Here is an 18,080-nt window from a genome sequence, read left to right on the forward strand (position 1 = left end):
AATGGAGTACACGGCTGAAGAATACGTAGATATGCTGATGTTAGTTGGGTTAGCCAATTACTCAGCTAACAGAACTGCTGCCCTTTACGCAGAAAAGTACCCAGAAAGACGACATCCGTCGAAAAATGTAATTCTACGTTTAATAAATCGTTCAAGACGCGGCCATTTAATGCCTGATTGGAAGGAAGTTAGTGGTGTTGCCCTTGACGCAGCAACTGTTAGGCTAGAAGAAAACATTATTAATGCTACTTTGGACGATCCAGAAGTGAGCACCAGAGAAATAGTAGACATGCTTGGTACAAGCCAAAATAAAGTTTGGCGTACCCTTCACGCCGAAGGATTCCATCCGTACAAAGGATTGAATGTCCAAAAATTGGATGAAGCAGACTATGCCAAGCGTGTGGATTTTTGTCAGTGGCTCCTTCAGAGGCATCACGAAGACGAAGACTTCGTTAGCAGCATCGTGCTCTCCGATGAAAGTCTCTTCGATAGAAGCGGTATCATTAACAGGCACAACTCGCATTTTTGGAATGAAGAAAATCCACAGGTTGCAATACCTCGACGACCTCAACGAAGATGGACTGTCAATTTATGGGCGGGAATTGTCGGAGAATATTTCGTAATAGACAATAGATCCATATGCATTATTTTTAACACACCATTCTCTTCGTCTTCAAAATGAATCGTAATCGATCTTAAGGCTGTTAATAACAAAGGCATAGAAATGAAAAAATTAGTTTTCTTATTCGATTCAAAAATATTGCATTAGAACATTATTGTTCGTACTTTTACATCCCGATTCATTTTCGAAACAATTCGACGTTTTTTAAAGGAAATGGTTTTCTTTAAATTTTACAGATTGGACCATGGCGCCTTCCAGAACGTCTAACAGGGGTGACTTACGCCGAATTTTTAGAAAACGATCTTCCTGGACTTCTGGAAGATATTCCGTTGGAATTAAGGCTGAAACTGTGGTTCCAGCAAGATGGAGCAGCCCCTCACTTTGCCCAAGTCTCGCGAGATGTGTTGGATGCAAAATTTCCAGGCATGTGGATTGGACGCGGAGGTCCAGTTCAGTGGCCACCCGATCTCCCGACCTTAATCCCCTTGATTTTTTCTTCTGGGGATATTTAAAGGAACTGATTTATCAGCGGAAAAATATCATTCAAGATGCGAATGAGTTGGCGCAACGGATCGACGACGCAATTGGCAAGATTACACCGGCCATTCTTCGTACAATCAAGGAGGAATTGATAAAGCGAGCAAGGGCCTGTATCGCCGTAGGAGGCGGTCATTTTGAACATTTTTATAAAACTTTACATAATTAAATAAAAAAACTTAGTATTACAATACAGATTTGTTTAAAACGTTGACATAATGGTGTTCTTTTGTATACTTTAATAAGCAAAAAATTAACTTAATCATAGCATTGTTTTTTTCTATACTTATCTTCTCCCAATCCTATTCATTGGTACAACTTGTTCTGTTAAATAAATAAAACGATTTATGACGTGCTTGCTTTATTTGCATTTGTTTAACTCGCTTTTCTAAATAACAACCATAAATCAGGTCGCTATAAGACAATTTCGTTCATGTCAATATGATTTAATTTCATTCTAAATAATAATTTCATAAATCAATCTCATTTAAATTATCGAAAGCGGTCTAATTTTTCGAGAGCCTATCGTTTAAGGGCCAATGTAAGATGGAAAGCAGCATTCCCAACAAAAAAAAATTAACCTGAAAAAGGTCAATTTGCGTTGGCAGCCCTGCGAAATAGCTACACTGCAAGTTCTGTTTGCTGATTACGGCTGACTTGTACGATTAAGTAGTATAAGGTTTAGGTAAACACAAATTTGACAGGTCAGCTCGATGGTTCTGTTCAAATTTATTTCAGATAAGTATAAATTAACCTTTATGTATAAAATGCATTGACGCGCGATACTTTGTGAGAAATATTATTGTTTACAGGTATTTAAATTGATTCTGTTTCGTGGGCAAAGGCAATTTCGGAAGTTAAAACCTAAATAAAGATTTGATCACCAGGAAATAAGATACAAGCTCACAGACATATACTGTTTGGGATGGCAAAGATTCATCTTTCAGGGCTGTTTTAATGGATATACCATAAAAGTATTTATCCCTATCAATGAAATTACCACTAGTAGACTTTATTCTCTGCTCTGTTAATCTATAGAGATGCAAAACCAACAATGTACACATAATTATATTGGCACTTTAAATTCTTTCAGGTTAGTTTTAAATTAATAGCAGGCTTAAAAAACATGACTTTCATGGTTTATAATGTCGATCTTCATTATGTTCCTGTAATTCAGAAAACTGTGTTGCTTCCGCCTTAATACCAAATTTATCACTATGATGTAGGAAACGTACAGACCACTTAGCTCTTGTAACTTGGAACTGCGGATAGTAGTCTTTTGATAGCTTGTGATCCAAAGATCATCCTTGGCCCATTTTACACAGAATATGGATGGCAGTATCTCCTATTCCAAGAATGATGTTTGCGTAAAGTGTCTGTGATGCAAAGACGATGGAAAAACTGTTTTGACTGTGGATTCTCATCGTAAAACTTATCATATCCTTGAATTTAAATAACTTCTGAAAATATGACCACATCATCCTTTAAAATTTGTTTCTTTGACAAATTAGTCAATTTTCATTAATTTTACAGATTTCAAGACCAGCTGATAATGTGGTTCAACGTTACTGAAGCTGTTAGGCTCACGCTATTAAATGCAGCGGTTCAAGTCATTCACCTATGGAATCTACAAAAGTACTGTCTGGTAAGAAGTATTTTTTGCAAGATGTGACTTAAGGACACTTCGAAATTCACTGCTGCTTTGGGAACATCGATAAAGATTTCGTCACTTCTGGTAGCGAAGGTATAACTCGCTTTAGGATCGTTTTAATTAATTAATGTAGACACATAAATTAATCTACATTCTTTATGATTTCTTTCTTAAATCTTTGTCTTTTTAGGTCATAATGTGTATGTGTTGCACATTAAGATACAACTGCCAGCAACAGCTTTAACAGGATACAGTAGAACTGTAAATTGTGTTGAATGGAATCCTGTATAATATCAAACGACGACAACACTGTCAGATGACGGAACAGTTAGAAGTAATAAATTACTATATGATAATAAAATAGCGTGGGAAAAGCTATATTTTATATTATTTGCTTTGATAGAGCCTACCACTGATAAATTCATTGATTACGTTTTCCAAAATGTAGCACATATTACATGTCTGATAAGTTTCTGGATAGAGTAAAATAATATAGTCAAATTCAACCAGATATACGAATAGACTGTCGTACAAGAAATCTCAAGTCTCATATATTAGTAACTATATAAACATATAATAACAATTATGAATATACATTTAACGATATTGTATTTAATAGAGATATTATAGAAAATATACTTTTCTTATCGCATATCAAACTAAACGATTATATTTATTGTAGATAAAAATGCGTTAAAGTTCTTTATGAAAAATTTGGTTTTTAAGCTTTTAAACAGTTAATATAATTATTTCTTATTCAGCGCAGACATGATAATAAATATTTGTAAATAAAAATATTTTCATCTCAATATGAAAAATGATTATAAGGGGAAGAAAAAATTATACAAGGTATTTTAAAGAATTTTTGCTTGTTTTTAAGTTTAATTAAATCATAGTAATTCTTTATATAATTTATATTACAGAATAGACTGATACGGTTATTTCTTTATATATAAAATGTAGGTTATTAAAATTTTTTATAATTATAACAATTGTAGTGTCAACATCAACTATATTGAAATTCTGTTATGTTATAATCTGAAATAATAATACTAATTAAAATAGATATACATTTATATCAGTATAGTTTTCTGTAATGTTAATAATTACCTCTCTCTATTCAGTCTTTTCAATTTTTCTTCCGCCTCTTTAATTTGTAACTGGGCTTGTACCATTTGGATTTTTAATAATTTTATTTTGTTTTCTTCTTTTTCTATTTTCTTTTCTAAATATTTATTATACAATTCTGACTGGGGTGTTTTCCTATTATTGGCGAAAGTTGCGTTTTCCCGAATTTGGCGAAGGGGTTCGCTTATTTTTTTTTTTAACAGTCCTGTACCTTCTGCACTGCCCCACGAAGCTATTTCGCTATTCTCTATTAAAGTCTGCAATAAACAAAAAACTAAATATAATCATATATATTATTATGCGAATATATATGTATGTATAATATAACTATATATACATACAGCAAAAACATCGTCAGGATCATCTATCCTTTCCTCTTCTATTGCTGATTCCATCAATAATTTACCGACATTGCTGGTTGATGTGGACGGTAGAGTATTGCTGTCGTTTTGATGTTTTAGGGTTACACCCATGGCAGATTTTCCAATAAGCGATGTAATTTTCTCCAAAAAGGGTTCATACACTGGAGCTACTGATTTTCCACCGCCTAAAAAAAAAAAAAATTGAATGTTAAAAATTAAATTCATTACTTTTAATAAAGAAACATAATACCTGTTTTATAGAGTTCACTCCTTGTAGCAGCTTTATATTTTCTTGCTTGTAGCTTCATATGGGTCCAGCTGGATTTAGGACATATTTTTTCCCATTGCCCACCTATCTTTTCTTTCACCTCAGCCCGAATTTTTTGCCAGGCTTTTTCTTTCTGGGCTAATGTATTGCCATTTGTCATTTTATTTTCAATAATTTTGAAATATTTTTCAATTATTGACAACAATTTTTCCTTGTTTTCGCTTGAATTACTCATCTGAGGAGGAAATGTATATTATTTAAAAGTAATATGGAGATAAATATTTTAAAATATTTGCATTTTTGCGATTGTGTACTTACTTTTAATGGATAACAAATTAACAATGTTTAAACCAGCACGTAGCGTACTTGATCGTCTCCTCTTTCTTCTTTTGATTTATTTATAAATTGAAGGTAGTTGTTATAACAGGAACAAATTAATATGCGTTGCTATAGAGTTTTCACAATAACAGATTTATTTTATGACAGTGAACAATAACTGTATTGTGGCAGAAATGAATGCAAATGGTCGAAATGTTGCCAATGCACGTAATCGAAACATTTTTCGAAGATGCAACTACTTCGTATTATTAAATGATAGAGAATTCCAAAGTCGTTTTCGTTTGACAAAAATACAGTTTCAAGAAGTTTTGCAACAAATTGAGCCTGCTATCCGTCAAAGAAAAATGTACGTAAAACAAATAAATTGAAAATGATATATATGAATGAAATTGTTATAAAACAAATTAAATTGAATTGTTAAACAATGATCATAATATATATTTAGTAGACTATAATGGAGACGATTAATATTTATTCCTAATAACCCAAAATGTTTAAATTTTCATTTTCAGGAAGAGTGAAATTCCACCGGTTATCCAATTGTTAGTAGCCATTAGGTTTTATGCGACAGGATGCTTTCTGCAAGTGGCAGCTGATTTTTGTAATATTAGTACAAAATCTGCGCAAATAATAGTGCATAGAGTATCAGCTGCAATTGCTAATCTATTTCATCTTTATGTATCATTACCACGAACAGATGAAGACATGATACAAACTGCCAAAGATAATTTCTTAATATCAGGAATGATAAGAATTATAGGTGCAATCGACTGTGTCCATGTACGCATAAGATCATATGGTAAGATTTTAGCATACATATTAATTGAAGCGCTTTTTGTCTTCAGTGCATTTTTTGCCTGGTTTGAACTAGCGGAATTACTTGTAACAATTTTTTTTAAGATGGTCTGATCATCAAAAGCCGTCTGTATTTTTTTAATTATAGCTAAGGCAAGTCTCGTTTTCCAAACGAGATTCGATCAATGGCTGACAAATATTTTGCAATCTGAAATTGCTTTTCAAATTCAGTGAACAAATTCATTATATGCACATACATATATAGATATTGTTTAAAAAAAATGTTTACAATACATTATTTGTTGTTAAATGAGTCTACTTTTGTATATGATTTATAGGAGGCGAGGATGCAGAGCTTTGGAGAAACCGAAAAGGATTTTTTAGTATAAACGTTCAATGCGTGGTGAACAGCCATCTGGAGATAATGGATCTTGTCGCAAGATGGCCAGGCTCTGCACATGATTCTACTATTTTTAATAATAGTAGACTCAAACACCGTTTTGAAAATTTTGAATGCGGAAATGGTTTGTTAGTGGGAGACCGTGGTTACCGTAACGAGCGGTACTTGATGACCCCACTCGCTAATCCGCACACACCGGCAGAAGTTCTTTTTAATGAAGCCCACATTAGGACCCGCTGCATGGTAAGCAATATAAATATATTCAATGTAATGCAGCTTCAGTTTTTAAGTTAAAAATGGAGTAAACAAATAGTATGGAAACCTCTGTATATCTATACTGGCACCTTATACAAGGTGAGGCACTTAAGCCGCCCCAGAGCGTAAATACAAAAAGACGCGTATCTCTGTAACTATAAAAAATATCCAATTTTTGCATAGCACCTTTTCGAAACTTCCTGTTATTTGCTTTCAGAAAGGTCATATGCGAAAATTGAATATCTCTTATAGTTAAAGAGAAACGCGTCTTTTTGTATTTACACTCCGGGGCGGCTATATATATTTAAAGTTTTTATTTTATATTTCAGGTGGAAAGATGTTTCGGCATTTGGGGACGTACATTTGCTGTTCTTACTATTGGTTCACGATTTTTAACCCCAGAAAGAACAATAAATGTAATTTTATCCACTGCAGTTTTATTTAATATTATAAGGCGTGACAAAAAAGTTACGCGAGGCGGATTACAAAATTATCTACAAATACCGGAGGTATTTTCATCGCCCACAAATGATGACCGCCACTTTTTAATTAATAATTATTTTTATAGGTTTGTATTAGTTTCATCCTTATAATATATATATATATATATATATACATACAGGCAGCTTAATTATTTAGTAAAATAGGTTGAAACAACTACATCAAGATGAGAATAAATTTAATCTGAAATATTTATTATTCTCAAACTAGTTATACCTAAGTTATTTTAAGTAATAATTATATAAAAAATTATTTTATAATAGTTTAAAATACATTTTTTTTCCAGATTAATATAAGAAAAATCCCGAAAAGGATTTACGTGCTATACGCAAAAGAAAATGAAGGGATATCAAATTACAAATATTTATTATCATGTCTGCGCTGAATAAGAAATAATTATATTAACTGTTTAAAAGCTTAAAAACCAAATGTTTCATAAAGAACTTTAACGCATTTTTATCTACAATAAATATAATCGTTTAGTTTGATATGCGATAAGAAAAGTATATTTTCTATAATATCTCTATTAAATACAATATCGTTAAATGTATATTCATAATTGTTATTATATGTTTATATAGTTACTAATATATGAGACTTGAGATTTCTTATACGACAGTCTATTCGTATATCTGGTTGAATTTAACTATATTATTTTACTCTATCCAGAAACTTATCAGACATGTAATATGTGCTACATTTTGGAAAACGTAATCAATGAATTTATCAGTGGTAGGCTCTATCAAAGCAAATAATATAAAATATAGCTTTTCCCACGCTATTTTATTATCATATAGTAATTTATTACTTCTAACTGTTCCGTCATCTGACAGTGTTGTCGTCGTTTGATATTATACAGGATTCCATTCAACACAATTTACAGTTCTACTGTATCCTGTTAAAGCTGTTGCTGGCAGTTGTATCTTAATGTGCAACACATACACATTATGACCTAAAAAGACAAAGATTTAAGAAAGAAATCATAAAGAATGTAGATTAATTTATGTGTCTACATTAATTAATTAAAGCGATCCTAAAGCGAGTTATACCTTCGCTACCAGAAGTGACGAAATCTTTATCGATGTTCCCAAAGCAGCAGTGAATTTCGAAGTGTCCTTAAGTCACATCTTGCAAAAAATACTTCTTACCAGACAGTACTTTTGTAGATTCCATAGGTGAATGACTTGAATCGCTGCATTTAATAGCGTGAGCCTAACAGCTTCAGTAACGTTGAACCACATTATCAGCTGGTCTTGAAATCTGTAAAATTAATGAAAATTGACTAATTTGTCAAAGAAACAAATTTTAAAGGATGATGTGGTCATATTTTCAGAAGTTATTTAAATTCAAGGATATGATAAGTTTTACGATGAGAATCCACAGTCAAAACAGTTTTTCCATCGTCTTTGCATCACAGACACTTTACGCAAACCTCATTCTTGGAATAGGAGATACTGCCATCCATATTCTGTGTAAAATGGGCCAAGGATGATCTTTGGATCACAAGCTATCAAAAGACTACTATCCGCAGTTCCAAGTTACAAGAGCTAAGTGGTCTGTACGTTTCCTACATCATAGTGATAAATTTGGTATTAAGGCGGAAGCAACACAGTTTTCTGAATTACAGTAACATAATGAAGATCGACATTATTAACCATGAAAGTCATGTTTTTTAAGCCTGCTATTAATTTAAAACTAACCTGAAAGAATTTAAAGTGCCAATATAATTATGTGTACATTGTTGGTTTTGCATCTCTATAGATTAACAGAGCAGAGAATAAAGTCTACTAGTGGTAATTTCATTGATAGGGATAAATACTTTTATGGTATATCCATTAAAACAGCCCTGAAAGATGAATCTTTGCCATCCCAGACAGTATATGTCTGTGAGCTTGTATCTTATTTCCTGGTGATCAAATCTTTATTTAGGTTTTAACTTCCGAAATTGCCTTTGCCCACGAAACAGAATCAATTTAAATACCTGTAAACAATAATATTTCTCACAAAGTATCGCGCGTCAATGCATTTTATACATAAAGATTAATTTATACTTATCTGAAATAAATTTGAACATAACCATCGAGCTGACCTGTCAAATTTGTGTTTACCTAAACCTTATACTACTTAATCGTACAAGTCAGCCGTAATCAGCAAACAGAACTTGTAGTGTAGCTACTTCGCACGGCTGCCAACGCAAATTGACCTTTTTCAGGTTAATTTTTTTTTTGTTGGGAATGCTGCTTTCCATCTTACATTGGCCCTAAGAATGGCAGTACATGCGCAGCATTCATTCACTTGTCTGCTACTTCTCCGTTAATATCCACCGTCTTCAAGTCGATCAATTTCAACAATCTAGTTTTTCGTTTATTACTACCACATGAAACGCATACTACTTTGAACCAACATTCCACTAAAAGCTAATTCTCATTGGGCAATTTTAACACCCCATAATTTGAAATCTATGCTTCCTACGAAAAAGTAGTATAAGACTTTTCAACTCCCAATGGCATCAGGTGTCTACTTGTCAAATTTGGTCCGCCAGTTGTAGTTCACCCTGTATGTAGAATAGTTAATTGCAATTCATTTAAACGATTTTCGGTTCTTATAATATTTTGGTATTCAGTTTTCATTAAAGCTGGTTGCTTTCACCATATTATCGCATCAAACTAAAAGCATTGGATTTTTAATTATTTTGTTACTTTAATTATATTTTTTACTGTTCATTATAGATACCATTTTGTCTCAAATAATTTTATTCATTACGTTTAATACAACTAAATTAAACGAATATTGGTAATATTCCTATAGTGAATTAAGCTTTAGTCAAGTAACAAGATATTGTCCTAACTAACCTAACGTAACCATTTTTCACCCAACGCATCAAGCACTGCTACCAACTTAAATACTGTATTTTCCTCAATTTTAACTTTTTTACTTGGCTAAGAATTGCCTTTGGTACAAATAATTCGAGCCTTTGATGCTTGAGTGTCCAGCCCCTGGGAGAGTTGGTTTGTTTAACTGGGAATGGGGTGGGGAGAGAGTTGGTACCAGGGGGGTGGCACTAGCTTTCTATCACCCGAATATGTGGATAATTATGTGATTCCTATAATCTACTCTAGTCTGCTATGTGGCGCTGGCAACAGTTTACACTGGTTTACACCTTCGAATGTAGCGTGAGCCGAGTAAACGTGATTCGCGTTGTTTACTACTATTTGACCGATTATGTTTAATTGTTTTACTGGTATTGTTTAACATAAGTGAACCCTAGTATTTAAGACAAATCTTAAAACCATACAAATTATGCCTCGTTGCCTTGCACTTGGATGCACTTCAGGGTATAATTCTAACCCTGAAAAAGTTCATTTTTTTTTTGTTCCAAGAGATGAATATTTGCAGAAAGCTTGGCAAAAAGCTCTAAGACGTTCAGACTTAGTGATTGATCACAAAAAAGCAGTGTGTCACCATCATTTCCGAGCTGAAGATATTTTATGGAAAAAAGAAATTTGTGACAGCCAAGGAAATGTTATTGGTGTCGTAAGAATAGTAATGGATGTAGTAATGTAACTAAATTATTATCATAAAAATAATTTTTTTTAAACATTGCAGTCTGCTCCATTTAAGCAGCCACGCCTGCGTAAAGGTGCCCTGCCAATCTATTTTCCTTGGTATGAAAAAGAAAATGAAGCGTATAAAGTTAATGCTACAGAGAGTGAGAACATTCCAAAACTTTTTGAAGCTCAAAATACTGTAGACGCTTTAGACATTACTGATTCAATATCAGATACTAACCCAACAACTGTAATCAATGGTGGAATAACAGCAGTTGCACAAGAAGTACTACAATCACCAGCTTCATCTTCGCAAATATCAGTATTTTCGTACGATGAACTTCTGCATCAATTGAATGAAAAGAAAGTTGTTCTACCTATTGGATGGGTGTATATCCAATGTACTCACAATGGTGAACGAATCTTAATTTTTCATTTACCTCAGTGTTACTGTTGCATATATTAATATCATAAACAATGGATGCATTCAAATACTTACGCAAATACACATTCATACATATATATATACATGTACGTTATGTATACATGTGTTTCTATCAATCAAAGGCCTAACATGCACATACAAAATTATACAAAACTATGAGGTCACTGGCATTCATACTAAGTTGTGCACGACTTGTATGTAATGAAATGTACATCCTATCACCTCGATATAGCTAACTGTCTTCCATATTTCGCGCCTCCACCGAACTAATAGGTTCGATTCTTCTCGGCTGTAGTCGGCGGTTGTCGTATTCGGCGGCTATCGGTTACGAGCGCAAGGAGAGGCCCAGCGAAAGGACAGTACAAAAATTCTTACGTAACAGATCAGATCAACACAATACAATACAGACAGTGACAAATATCAAACGAAAATATTGGTGTAAAATTGATTTATTACCCAAATCTAAATAAAATATTTAGAACATATTTATGGTGCCTCCTGTGAGGTTTCCTCAAGAAAGAAGAAAACAAATACATACAGGGAAAAGGACAAAAACATCCCCAAGGACAAATTTATAATCATCAATCGGTGAGTCATTTTGGGTCAATCATAATTTAACAGGATACAGCAGCAAAATGGTCGATAGAATAAAATTATTATTACAAAAAAGAACAGCATTCAAATCGCAAATGACAATAGTTAACAATATTCTCGAAAAAGACGAAATAGATAAAATATCTATTGATTTAAGAATTAATAGATTGTCGGAATTATACAGTGCACTTGAAGAAGCATCGGACGAGCTTATGGTTTTAGACCCAAACGAAAATCATGTAAAAGATTTTCATACAATACAAGAACGTTATTACAATATAATGAGTAGAGCTCGAAAATTACTTAATACAAATCAGAATGCCGGTACAAGTACAACTACGTTATCCGAGGAATCATGTCGTAGCAGCACAGCATCAGATGAGAACAATAGTCAAAATCCCAAATTAAAATTGCCAAAAATATCGCTACAGAATTTTGATGGCAAATATGAAAATTGGCTTTCATTCAAAAACATGTTTTTAAACGTAATAGATTCAAGATCAGATTTGACCGAGTTAGATAAATTCCATTATTTAAAATCTGTAGTAGTAGGGGAAGCATCCAAAAAATTAGATGTGTTTTCAGTACTTCCAAACAATTATAAAAAAAGCTTGGGAATTGTTAGTCAGATCATATGAAGTTAAACGAGTATTAGTGTCCCAGCACATATCGATGATTTTTGATCTTCCAACACTTAACAAGGGAACCTCGAATGGTTTCTCAAAACTTGCTGACGACATGCAGCAAAACATAGCATCTTTAAATGAATTAGGCGTAGTATTCTCCCCAGAAATAGCAATATATATTATTGAGACCCGATTACCAAAAAACACATTAAAAGAGTGGGAATCTACTTTAAACAGAGACGAAATGCCGTCATTAGATAAGCTATACGAATTTCTATATAAATCCGCTGTCTGCGCGTCGCGACAGGAGAGAATTAGACCAGCAGATTCCGAGTCGGCAGTCAATTCTACTCCTTGCAAGAAAAAACGTCAAAACAACGCGAATAAAGCATTTCTTCTGAATTCGACGCACAAATGTTCCGTTTGTCAAAAGGAATCACATCCTCTATTCAAATGCGAAGTTTTTAAACAATTATCGGTACCTAAACGAATAGATGCAGTAAAGGCCGCAAAGGTATGTTTCAATTGTTTGCGTTCGCACAGAGGAAAACAGTGTAGATCGTCGGGATGCGTAATTTGTCAAAGGCGTCACAATACGCTGATAAATTTCAGTGACAAAACTCTTGAAACAAAAAACGAAAACATAACAAAGACAGCAGAAACCGAACCTAATACTGCATGACAAACAAAAAATGCAAGCTACAGCATAAACACGTTGTATCATTATGCACCGCAACTGCTAACTACCGCAGTGATCTATGTAAAAGATAAACAAGGTAATTCAAAGAAATGCCGTGCGTTGCTTGATACCGGCGCTACTGCGAATTTTATATCTCAAGCGACGGTAACAAGATTGAACTTAACAATAACTCGAAAAACAATAACGATTGGTACGATTGATAATCAAACAACAAATACGCAAGGCATAGTTCAAGTCACGATGCAATCTACACATAACAATTTTCAAAAGGAATTAACATGTTGGGTTGTACCAACAATTGCAGATCGTATTCCAGACGAAGTTTTTCCTAGAAATTCAATACAAATTCCGGTGAGATTAAAATTAGCGGATCCAGAATTTCATCGTCCCCAAGCAATTGATATCTTAATAGGTGCTGGCACCACGTTATCACTTTTATCATTAGGACAAATAAATTTATCCATGAATAACAGTGACTTTTATTTACAAAAGACACGATTAGGGTGGTTAGTAGCCGGCAGTGTAAATATGAGATACGATGCAAAACAAATATGTAATTTGAAAAACTTAGAAAATTTAATAAACAGATTCTGGACAATCGAGGAGTTACCAGAGCACGAATCGCGAACGGTCGAAGAAACTCAGTGTGAAGAACACTATACGAAAACGGTATCTCGAGAAATTAATGGCCTTTACACTGTTAGGTTACCATTTCGTAACGAATGCGAAAAAATAGGCGATTCTAAAACAATAGCTCTAAAGCGTTTTTTATTATTAGAGCGTAAAATTAATAAAGATGAAAAAATGCGGGAAGAATATTCACGAATGATTGATGAATATATAAATTTGGGACACATGTCTCTAGCGCAGCCAATATCGGGTTTAGAATATTACATGCCTCATCACGCGGTTGTAAAAGAAACTAGTGCAACTACCAAACTTAGAATTGTCTTTGATGCGTCGGCAAAGACAAGCAACGGTAAATCATTAAATGATTTACTGATGACAGGACCTAATATACAAGAACAATTAGCTATACATTTAATGCGATTTAGAACATATGTTTACGTTATTATAGCAGACATAGAAAAAATGTATCGCCAAGTATGGGTCCACCCAGAGGACAGAAGATTTCAACGTATACTTTGGCGACAAAACGGGGAAATAGAATCATTTGAACTAAATACGTTAACTTTCGGTGTGGCATCATCCCCATTTTTAGCAATAAGAATACTTCATCAACTGGCAAATGATGAAGCCCATCTATTTCCAAGAGCAGCAAACATAGTAAAGAGTCATATGTACGTAGATGATTTGTTAACAGGTGCTAACTCAATAAAAGTAGCCATAGAAATAAGAGATGAAATAATGGAGATATTAAAATTAGGCAAATTTAATATTCGTCAATGGGCTTCCAATGAAGCAAGTATAATAAAGGACTTAGCATTAAACATTGAAAAAACGGAATATCTTTTAAAAATTGAGCCAATGTTGAAAACATTAGGAATAACATGGCGCATTGCAGATGACCAAATTTGTTACATACCAAATTCAATATTACATAACGAAAGATTAACAAAAAGAAACGTACTATCAGAAATAGCAAAGATCTTCGATCCGTTAGGATTATTGGGTCCTGTGATTTTTTATGTTAAAAGGATTATGCAAGATATATGGCGATCCGGTATTCATTGGGACGAAACCATTACACCGGATATATATACAAAATGGTTAACGTTTGCTCAGCAATGGGAAATGTTGGGAGAAGTAACCGTCAGTAGAAAAATGATAATATCAAATTACGTAGAAATACAAATTCATGGTTTTTGTGATGCGAGCAACGCTGGTTATGGTGCTTGCTTATATATTCGCTCACAAGACAAGAAAGGAAACACAAATTGCTGTTTGATGACTGCGAAATCAAGAGTGGCGCCATTGAAGCAATTAACGATTCCAAGATTAGAACTATGTGGCGCACTGCTTTTATCGAAATTGTATCAGGAAGCAAACAAAATATTTAATGTTGATTCCATTAAAAGGGTAATATTTTGGTGTGACTCTACCATCGTATTAAATTGGATTAATACTCCAACACACCTGTTGAAAATATATGTAACAAATCGGGTAAGCACCATCCAAGATATGACAAACGCGAAAGATTGGAGACACATTAGAACACATGACAACCCGGCCGATGCTATATCTCGGGGACAATTACCAAATGAATTTATAAAAAATCAACTATGGTTCAATGGCCCTAATTGGTTATCAAGCGAAGAAAATAAATGGCCGAAATTAACGGTTGATCATAACGAAATACCAGAAATGAAACGAAGTATATGTCTCACTGTTTTAACATTTGACACAAAATTCATTGAACGATTTTCTTCATACACAAAATTACTTCGGGTTATTGCGTATTGTTTAAGATGGAAGAAATCGAACTTACATAACAACAAAAGTAGTTTAAATGCTACAGAATTAAATCAATCTGAAATTCGAGTTCTAAGATTAGTACAAACCGTCTATTTTAAAGATGAATTAAAGCTATTAAAAGGGTCTTCTATACGTAAAGGCAGGCACTCTAATCTTGATCTTTTTCTAGATGAAAATGAACTTATCAGAGTAGGTGGTAGGTTGAGCCAGTCTAATCTTGAGTTTTCTAGGAAACATCCTATACTTCTTCCTAATAAATGCCATATAACTGATTGTATTATACGCGAATATCACGAGTCTCATTTCCACACTGGAATTCAAACCACTCATTACAATATCCGCGAAAAATTTTGGATTCCAGACGGACGAAACCAAATAAGACGAATTGTTAAAAATTGTATACGTTGCTCTCGATTTCGATCAGACATGATGAAATATAAAATGGGAAATTTACCTAGTTTTCGAATTAATCCGACTGTGCCTTTCATTCACACGGGAATAGATTATTGCGGACCATTCTTTATCAAAGAAAAAAAACATCGGAACCGTAATAAAGTAAAAGCCTATGTGTGTGTTTTTATTTGCATGATAATGAAAGCAGTACATTTTGAAGTGATAAGTGATTTAACCTCAGAAGGTTTCATTGCAGCCTTGAAACGTTTTATTTCGAGAAGAGGTATCCCAGAACACATTCATTCCGATAATGGCACCAATTTTGTGGGTGCAAATAATGAACTAAAAGAAATGTATGCACTGTTTAACTCTGACAATCATAAAAATATAGTAAATAAATTTGCAAGTGATCGACGAATTACTTGGCATTTCATACCACCTCTGGCCCCACACTTTGGGGGGTTATGGGAGGCCACAGTAAAAGTTTTTAAGCATCACTTCAAAAGGGTGATCGGCGAAACCTTACTTACATTCGAAGAGCTCAATACATTTGTTATTGAAGTTGAGGGAATTCTAAATTCAAGACCCATTGCTGCTGTGTCATCAGACCCAAATGACTTACAAGCAATAACGCCAGCTCATTACTTGATTGGAAAAACTTTTACGACCTTGCCAGAGGGTGATTTGTCCTTGATTCCCGTAAATAAGTTGTCCACATGGCAGCATTTATCCCAAATGAGACAAAACTTTTGGTCACGCTGGAATCTAGAATATCTCAATGGATTGCAAATTCGACAAAAATGGAAAAATAAAGAGCCCAACATTAAACTTGGATCTTTGGTACTCATTAAAGATCGAACATTACCTTGCTCTCAGTGGGTTTTAGGAAGAGTTGAAGAGCTTCATCCCGGCCTTGATGGAGTAATACGTACAGTTACTTTAAGGACAAAATCAGGATTACTAAAACGAGCAGTAAACCATATTTGCGAATTGCCAGTCCTGTCATAATAACACATTAATTTTAACAAAACTGTATTTCTTTTATTTTTTCTTTAATCATATGTGCAATTTTTAATCAAAATTGTAAACAATTATAATTACAGTCAATTTTTGTTGTTTTATATAGTATCATGTCATAATTTCAATATTATTGTGATTCTTGTCATTATAATAAAGATATAATAAACTGCTATATGTTCACGAATCATAATACTGTGCCAAAAGATTTGTGTTTGATCGTCACCTCTCAACGGGGGAGTATGTTGCATATATTAATATCATAAACAATGGATGCATCCAAATACTTACGCAAATACACATTCATACATATATATATATATATATAATTACTGCTTCTATATTCTAATATTACTTTTTCCCTCCTATAGTTGCTTACACTATTTCCACAACGATGAGAAACTAAAATCGCATGAACGTGATTGTCTGCAACTCAATAAAAACATCCGAATTGTGCTACCTGACAAGGACCGTTGGGTTTCCTTCAATAACATGAACAGTGAGAGGGTACCATTTGTCATATACGCTGACATTGAGTGCTTGCTTGAAAAAGTTGAGCAAACGGATGACGATATTGGTATTTGTCAAAAACACATACCTTTTAGTATAGGTTATTATTTTAAAAGCGTTCGTGATTCAACGCTTTCTAATTATAAATCATATCGAGGACTTGATTGTATTGAATGGTTTATACATGAGCTTGATAAAATGGCTAGTATAGCGAGTGAAAAACTGAAAACAGTAATACCTATGCATAAATTAAGTATTAATGAAAATTCAAGGCATTATACTGAACTGTGCGAAACAATGTCTCAAGTCGGCTCCGAACCTGTGGTCAGAAGGGAAGGTTTTTTGTTCTTGAAATAAAATTGTCAAAACACAGGTTAATGGAAAATAGGAAATTTATTCAATGGTACAAAAATATATACAATAAAGCCGCTATACTTAATTATATACTTCCTAGGGAATTTGTTGTCGTCAAATTCTAGGGAATTTTGGTTGACGAATATTCCCAAGAACCCTAGAGACTAAAATTCCCCAGAAAGGAACGCGCAATTAAAAACTCCCGGACTGGAAAATTTTCCCTGGGGTACTCCCCAGAAAAATCCCTAGCCTCGGGAGGAAGCAGATGTGGAGAAGTGGTTTTAGGGAAGGGGAAGTCCCCTTACCCCTAAGCCGCCTTCTCCAAGAGCTCTAGTGGCTCCGAGCCACCCCAACCCCTAGGGTGAGTCTACCGGCTACCCCTCCCACTACCCGACTCTTTCGAGAGCCCTGGATTGAGGGTCGGAACACTGGGTCCAACACACGTAGCATATTTGTGACATTTACGATATAGCTACATCACAAATACCACATAAAACTGATGTTAATCTTTCACGTCGTAACAATGTGACGTAAACGTGATTTATATTAACGTTTTCATTTTTACAGTACATCAACGTAAGGTTTGTAACATTTTTGCA

At 33.8% G+C, this 18,080-nt stretch overlaps 4 protein-coding genes and 2 long non-coding RNA genes across 8 annotated transcripts; 3 read left to right on the forward strand and 3 right to left on the reverse strand.

The window, feature by feature from the left end:
- The first annotated feature begins 2,094 nt into the window (after window positions 1-2,094).
- LOC136781781 (uncharacterized) lies at window positions 2,095-3,561 on the forward strand. Of its 2 annotated transcripts, none has more exons than XR_010823995.1 (3): window positions 2,095-2,252; window positions 2,337-2,903; window positions 3,001-3,561. It is a non-coding gene; the product is annotated as an uncharacterized lncRNA (long non-coding RNA). The 2 variants fall into 2 exon arrangements; XR_010823994.1 differs by having other exon boundaries at window positions 2,386-2,903.
- Window positions 3,562-3,740: 179 nt separating this feature from the next.
- Window positions 3,741-4,349, reverse strand: LOC136781896 (uncharacterized). The gene is made up of 3 exons (XM_066740903.1): window positions 4,280-4,349; window positions 3,921-4,195; window positions 3,741-3,848 (listed from the first exon to the last, which is right to left on the reverse strand). The coding sequence occupies exons 1-3, from the start codon at window positions 4,331-4,333 to the stop codon at window positions 3,842-3,844; spliced, it is 336 nt and encodes a 111-aa protein (XP_066597000.1). The 5' UTR covers window positions 4,334-4,349; the 3' UTR covers window positions 3,741-3,841.
- On the reverse strand, window positions 4,341-5,336 carry LOC136781792 (myb/SANT-like DNA-binding domain-containing protein 3). The gene is made up of 4 exons (XM_066740793.1): window positions 4,887-5,336; window positions 4,551-4,803; window positions 4,406-4,485; window positions 4,341-4,352 (listed from the first exon to the last, which is right to left on the reverse strand). The coding sequence occupies exons 2-4, from the start codon at window positions 4,801-4,803 to the stop codon at window positions 4,341-4,343; spliced, it is 345 nt and encodes a 114-aa protein (XP_066596890.1). The 5' UTR covers window positions 4,887-5,336.
- LOC136781793 (putative nuclease HARBI1) lies at window positions 4,910-6,396 on the forward strand. The gene is made up of 5 exons (XM_066740794.1): window positions 4,910-4,940; window positions 5,055-5,253; window positions 5,420-5,706; window positions 5,808-5,828; window positions 6,041-6,396. The coding sequence occupies exons 1-5, from the start codon at window positions 4,910-4,912 to the stop codon at window positions 6,394-6,396; spliced, it is 894 nt and encodes a 297-aa protein (XP_066596891.1).
- Window positions 6,397-7,239: 843 nt separating this feature from the next.
- LOC136781756 (uncharacterized) lies at window positions 7,240-9,006 on the reverse strand. 2 transcript variants are annotated; one of them, XR_010823982.1, is made up of 3 exons: window positions 8,559-9,006; window positions 7,908-8,474; window positions 7,240-7,810 (listed from the first exon to the last, which is right to left on the reverse strand). It is a non-coding gene; the product is annotated as an uncharacterized lncRNA (long non-coding RNA). The 2 variants fall into 2 exon arrangements; XR_010823981.1 differs by having other exon boundaries at window positions 7,908-8,425; window positions 8,559-9,001.
- Window positions 9,007-10,158: 1,152 nt separating this feature from the next.
- On the forward strand, window positions 10,159-17,649 carry LOC136781794 (uncharacterized). The gene is made up of 11 exons (XM_066740795.1): window positions 10,159-10,392; window positions 10,465-10,819; window positions 10,974-11,045; window positions 11,125-11,226; window positions 11,331-11,439; window positions 11,498-11,987; window positions 12,031-12,585; window positions 12,657-12,682; window positions 12,771-16,601; window positions 17,223-17,464; window positions 17,582-17,649. Exons 1-11 carry the CDS (start codon window positions 10,159-10,161, stop codon window positions 17,647-17,649), a joined length of 6,084 nt encoding a protein of 2,027 aa, XP_066596892.1.
- Window positions 17,650-18,080: the final 431 nt, after the last annotated feature.

Source organism: Prorops nasuta, unplaced genomic scaffold (genome assembly GCF_024137725.1).
Source record: "Prorops nasuta isolate Cenicafe-Biocafe unplaced genomic scaffold, Cenicafe_Pnas_1.2 PNAS00024, whole genome shotgun sequence".
NCBI lineage: Eukaryota > Metazoa > Arthropoda > Insecta > Hymenoptera > Bethylidae > Prorops > Prorops nasuta.

What these genes read in the sequence shown, in the direction of transcription:
- LOC136781896 (XM_066740903.1), bottom strand. Translation starts at nt 4,333, where the DNA reads ATGGAATCAGCAATAGAAGAGGAAAGGATAGATGATCCTGACGATGTT. An exon ending in ATCCTGACGATGTTTTTGCT is followed by an intron (nt 4,196 to 4,279) that starts GTATGTATATAT and finishes TGTTTATTGCAG; the next exon opens with ACTTTAATAGAGAATAGCGA.
- LOC136781792 (XM_066740793.1), bottom strand. Translation starts at nt 4,803, where the DNA reads ATGAGTAATTCAAGCGAAAACAAGGAAAAATTGTTGTCAATAATTGAA. An exon ending in GAGTGAACTCTATAAAACAG is followed by an intron (nt 4,486 to 4,550) that starts GTATTATGTTTC and finishes TTTTTTTTTTAG; the next exon opens with GCGGTGGAAAATCAGTAGCT.
- LOC136781793 (XM_066740794.1), top strand. Translation starts at nt 4,910, where the DNA reads ATGTTTAAACCAGCACGTAGCGTACTTGATC. An exon ending in TGTACGCATAAGATCATATG is followed by an intron (nt 5,707 to 5,807) that starts GTAAGATTTTAG and finishes ATTTTTTTTAAG; the next exon opens with ATGGTCTGATCATCAAAAGC. An exon ending in TGGTCTGATCATCAAAAGCC is followed by an intron (nt 5,829 to 6,040) that starts GTCTGTATTTTT and finishes TATGATTTATAG; the next exon opens with GAGGCGAGGATGCAGAGCTT.
- LOC136781794 (XM_066740795.1), top strand. Translation starts at nt 10,159, where the DNA reads ATGCCTCGTTGCCTTGCACTTGGATGCACTTCAGGGTATAATTCTAAC. An exon ending in TATCCAATGTACTCACAATG is followed by an intron (nt 10,820 to 10,973) that starts GTGAACGAATCT and finishes TATCAATCAAAG; the next exon opens with GCCTAACATGCACATACAAA. An exon ending in AATTCCATTATTTAAAATCT is followed by an intron (nt 11,988 to 12,030) that starts GTAGTAGTAGGG and finishes ATGTGTTTTCAG; the next exon opens with TACTTCCAAACAATTATAAA.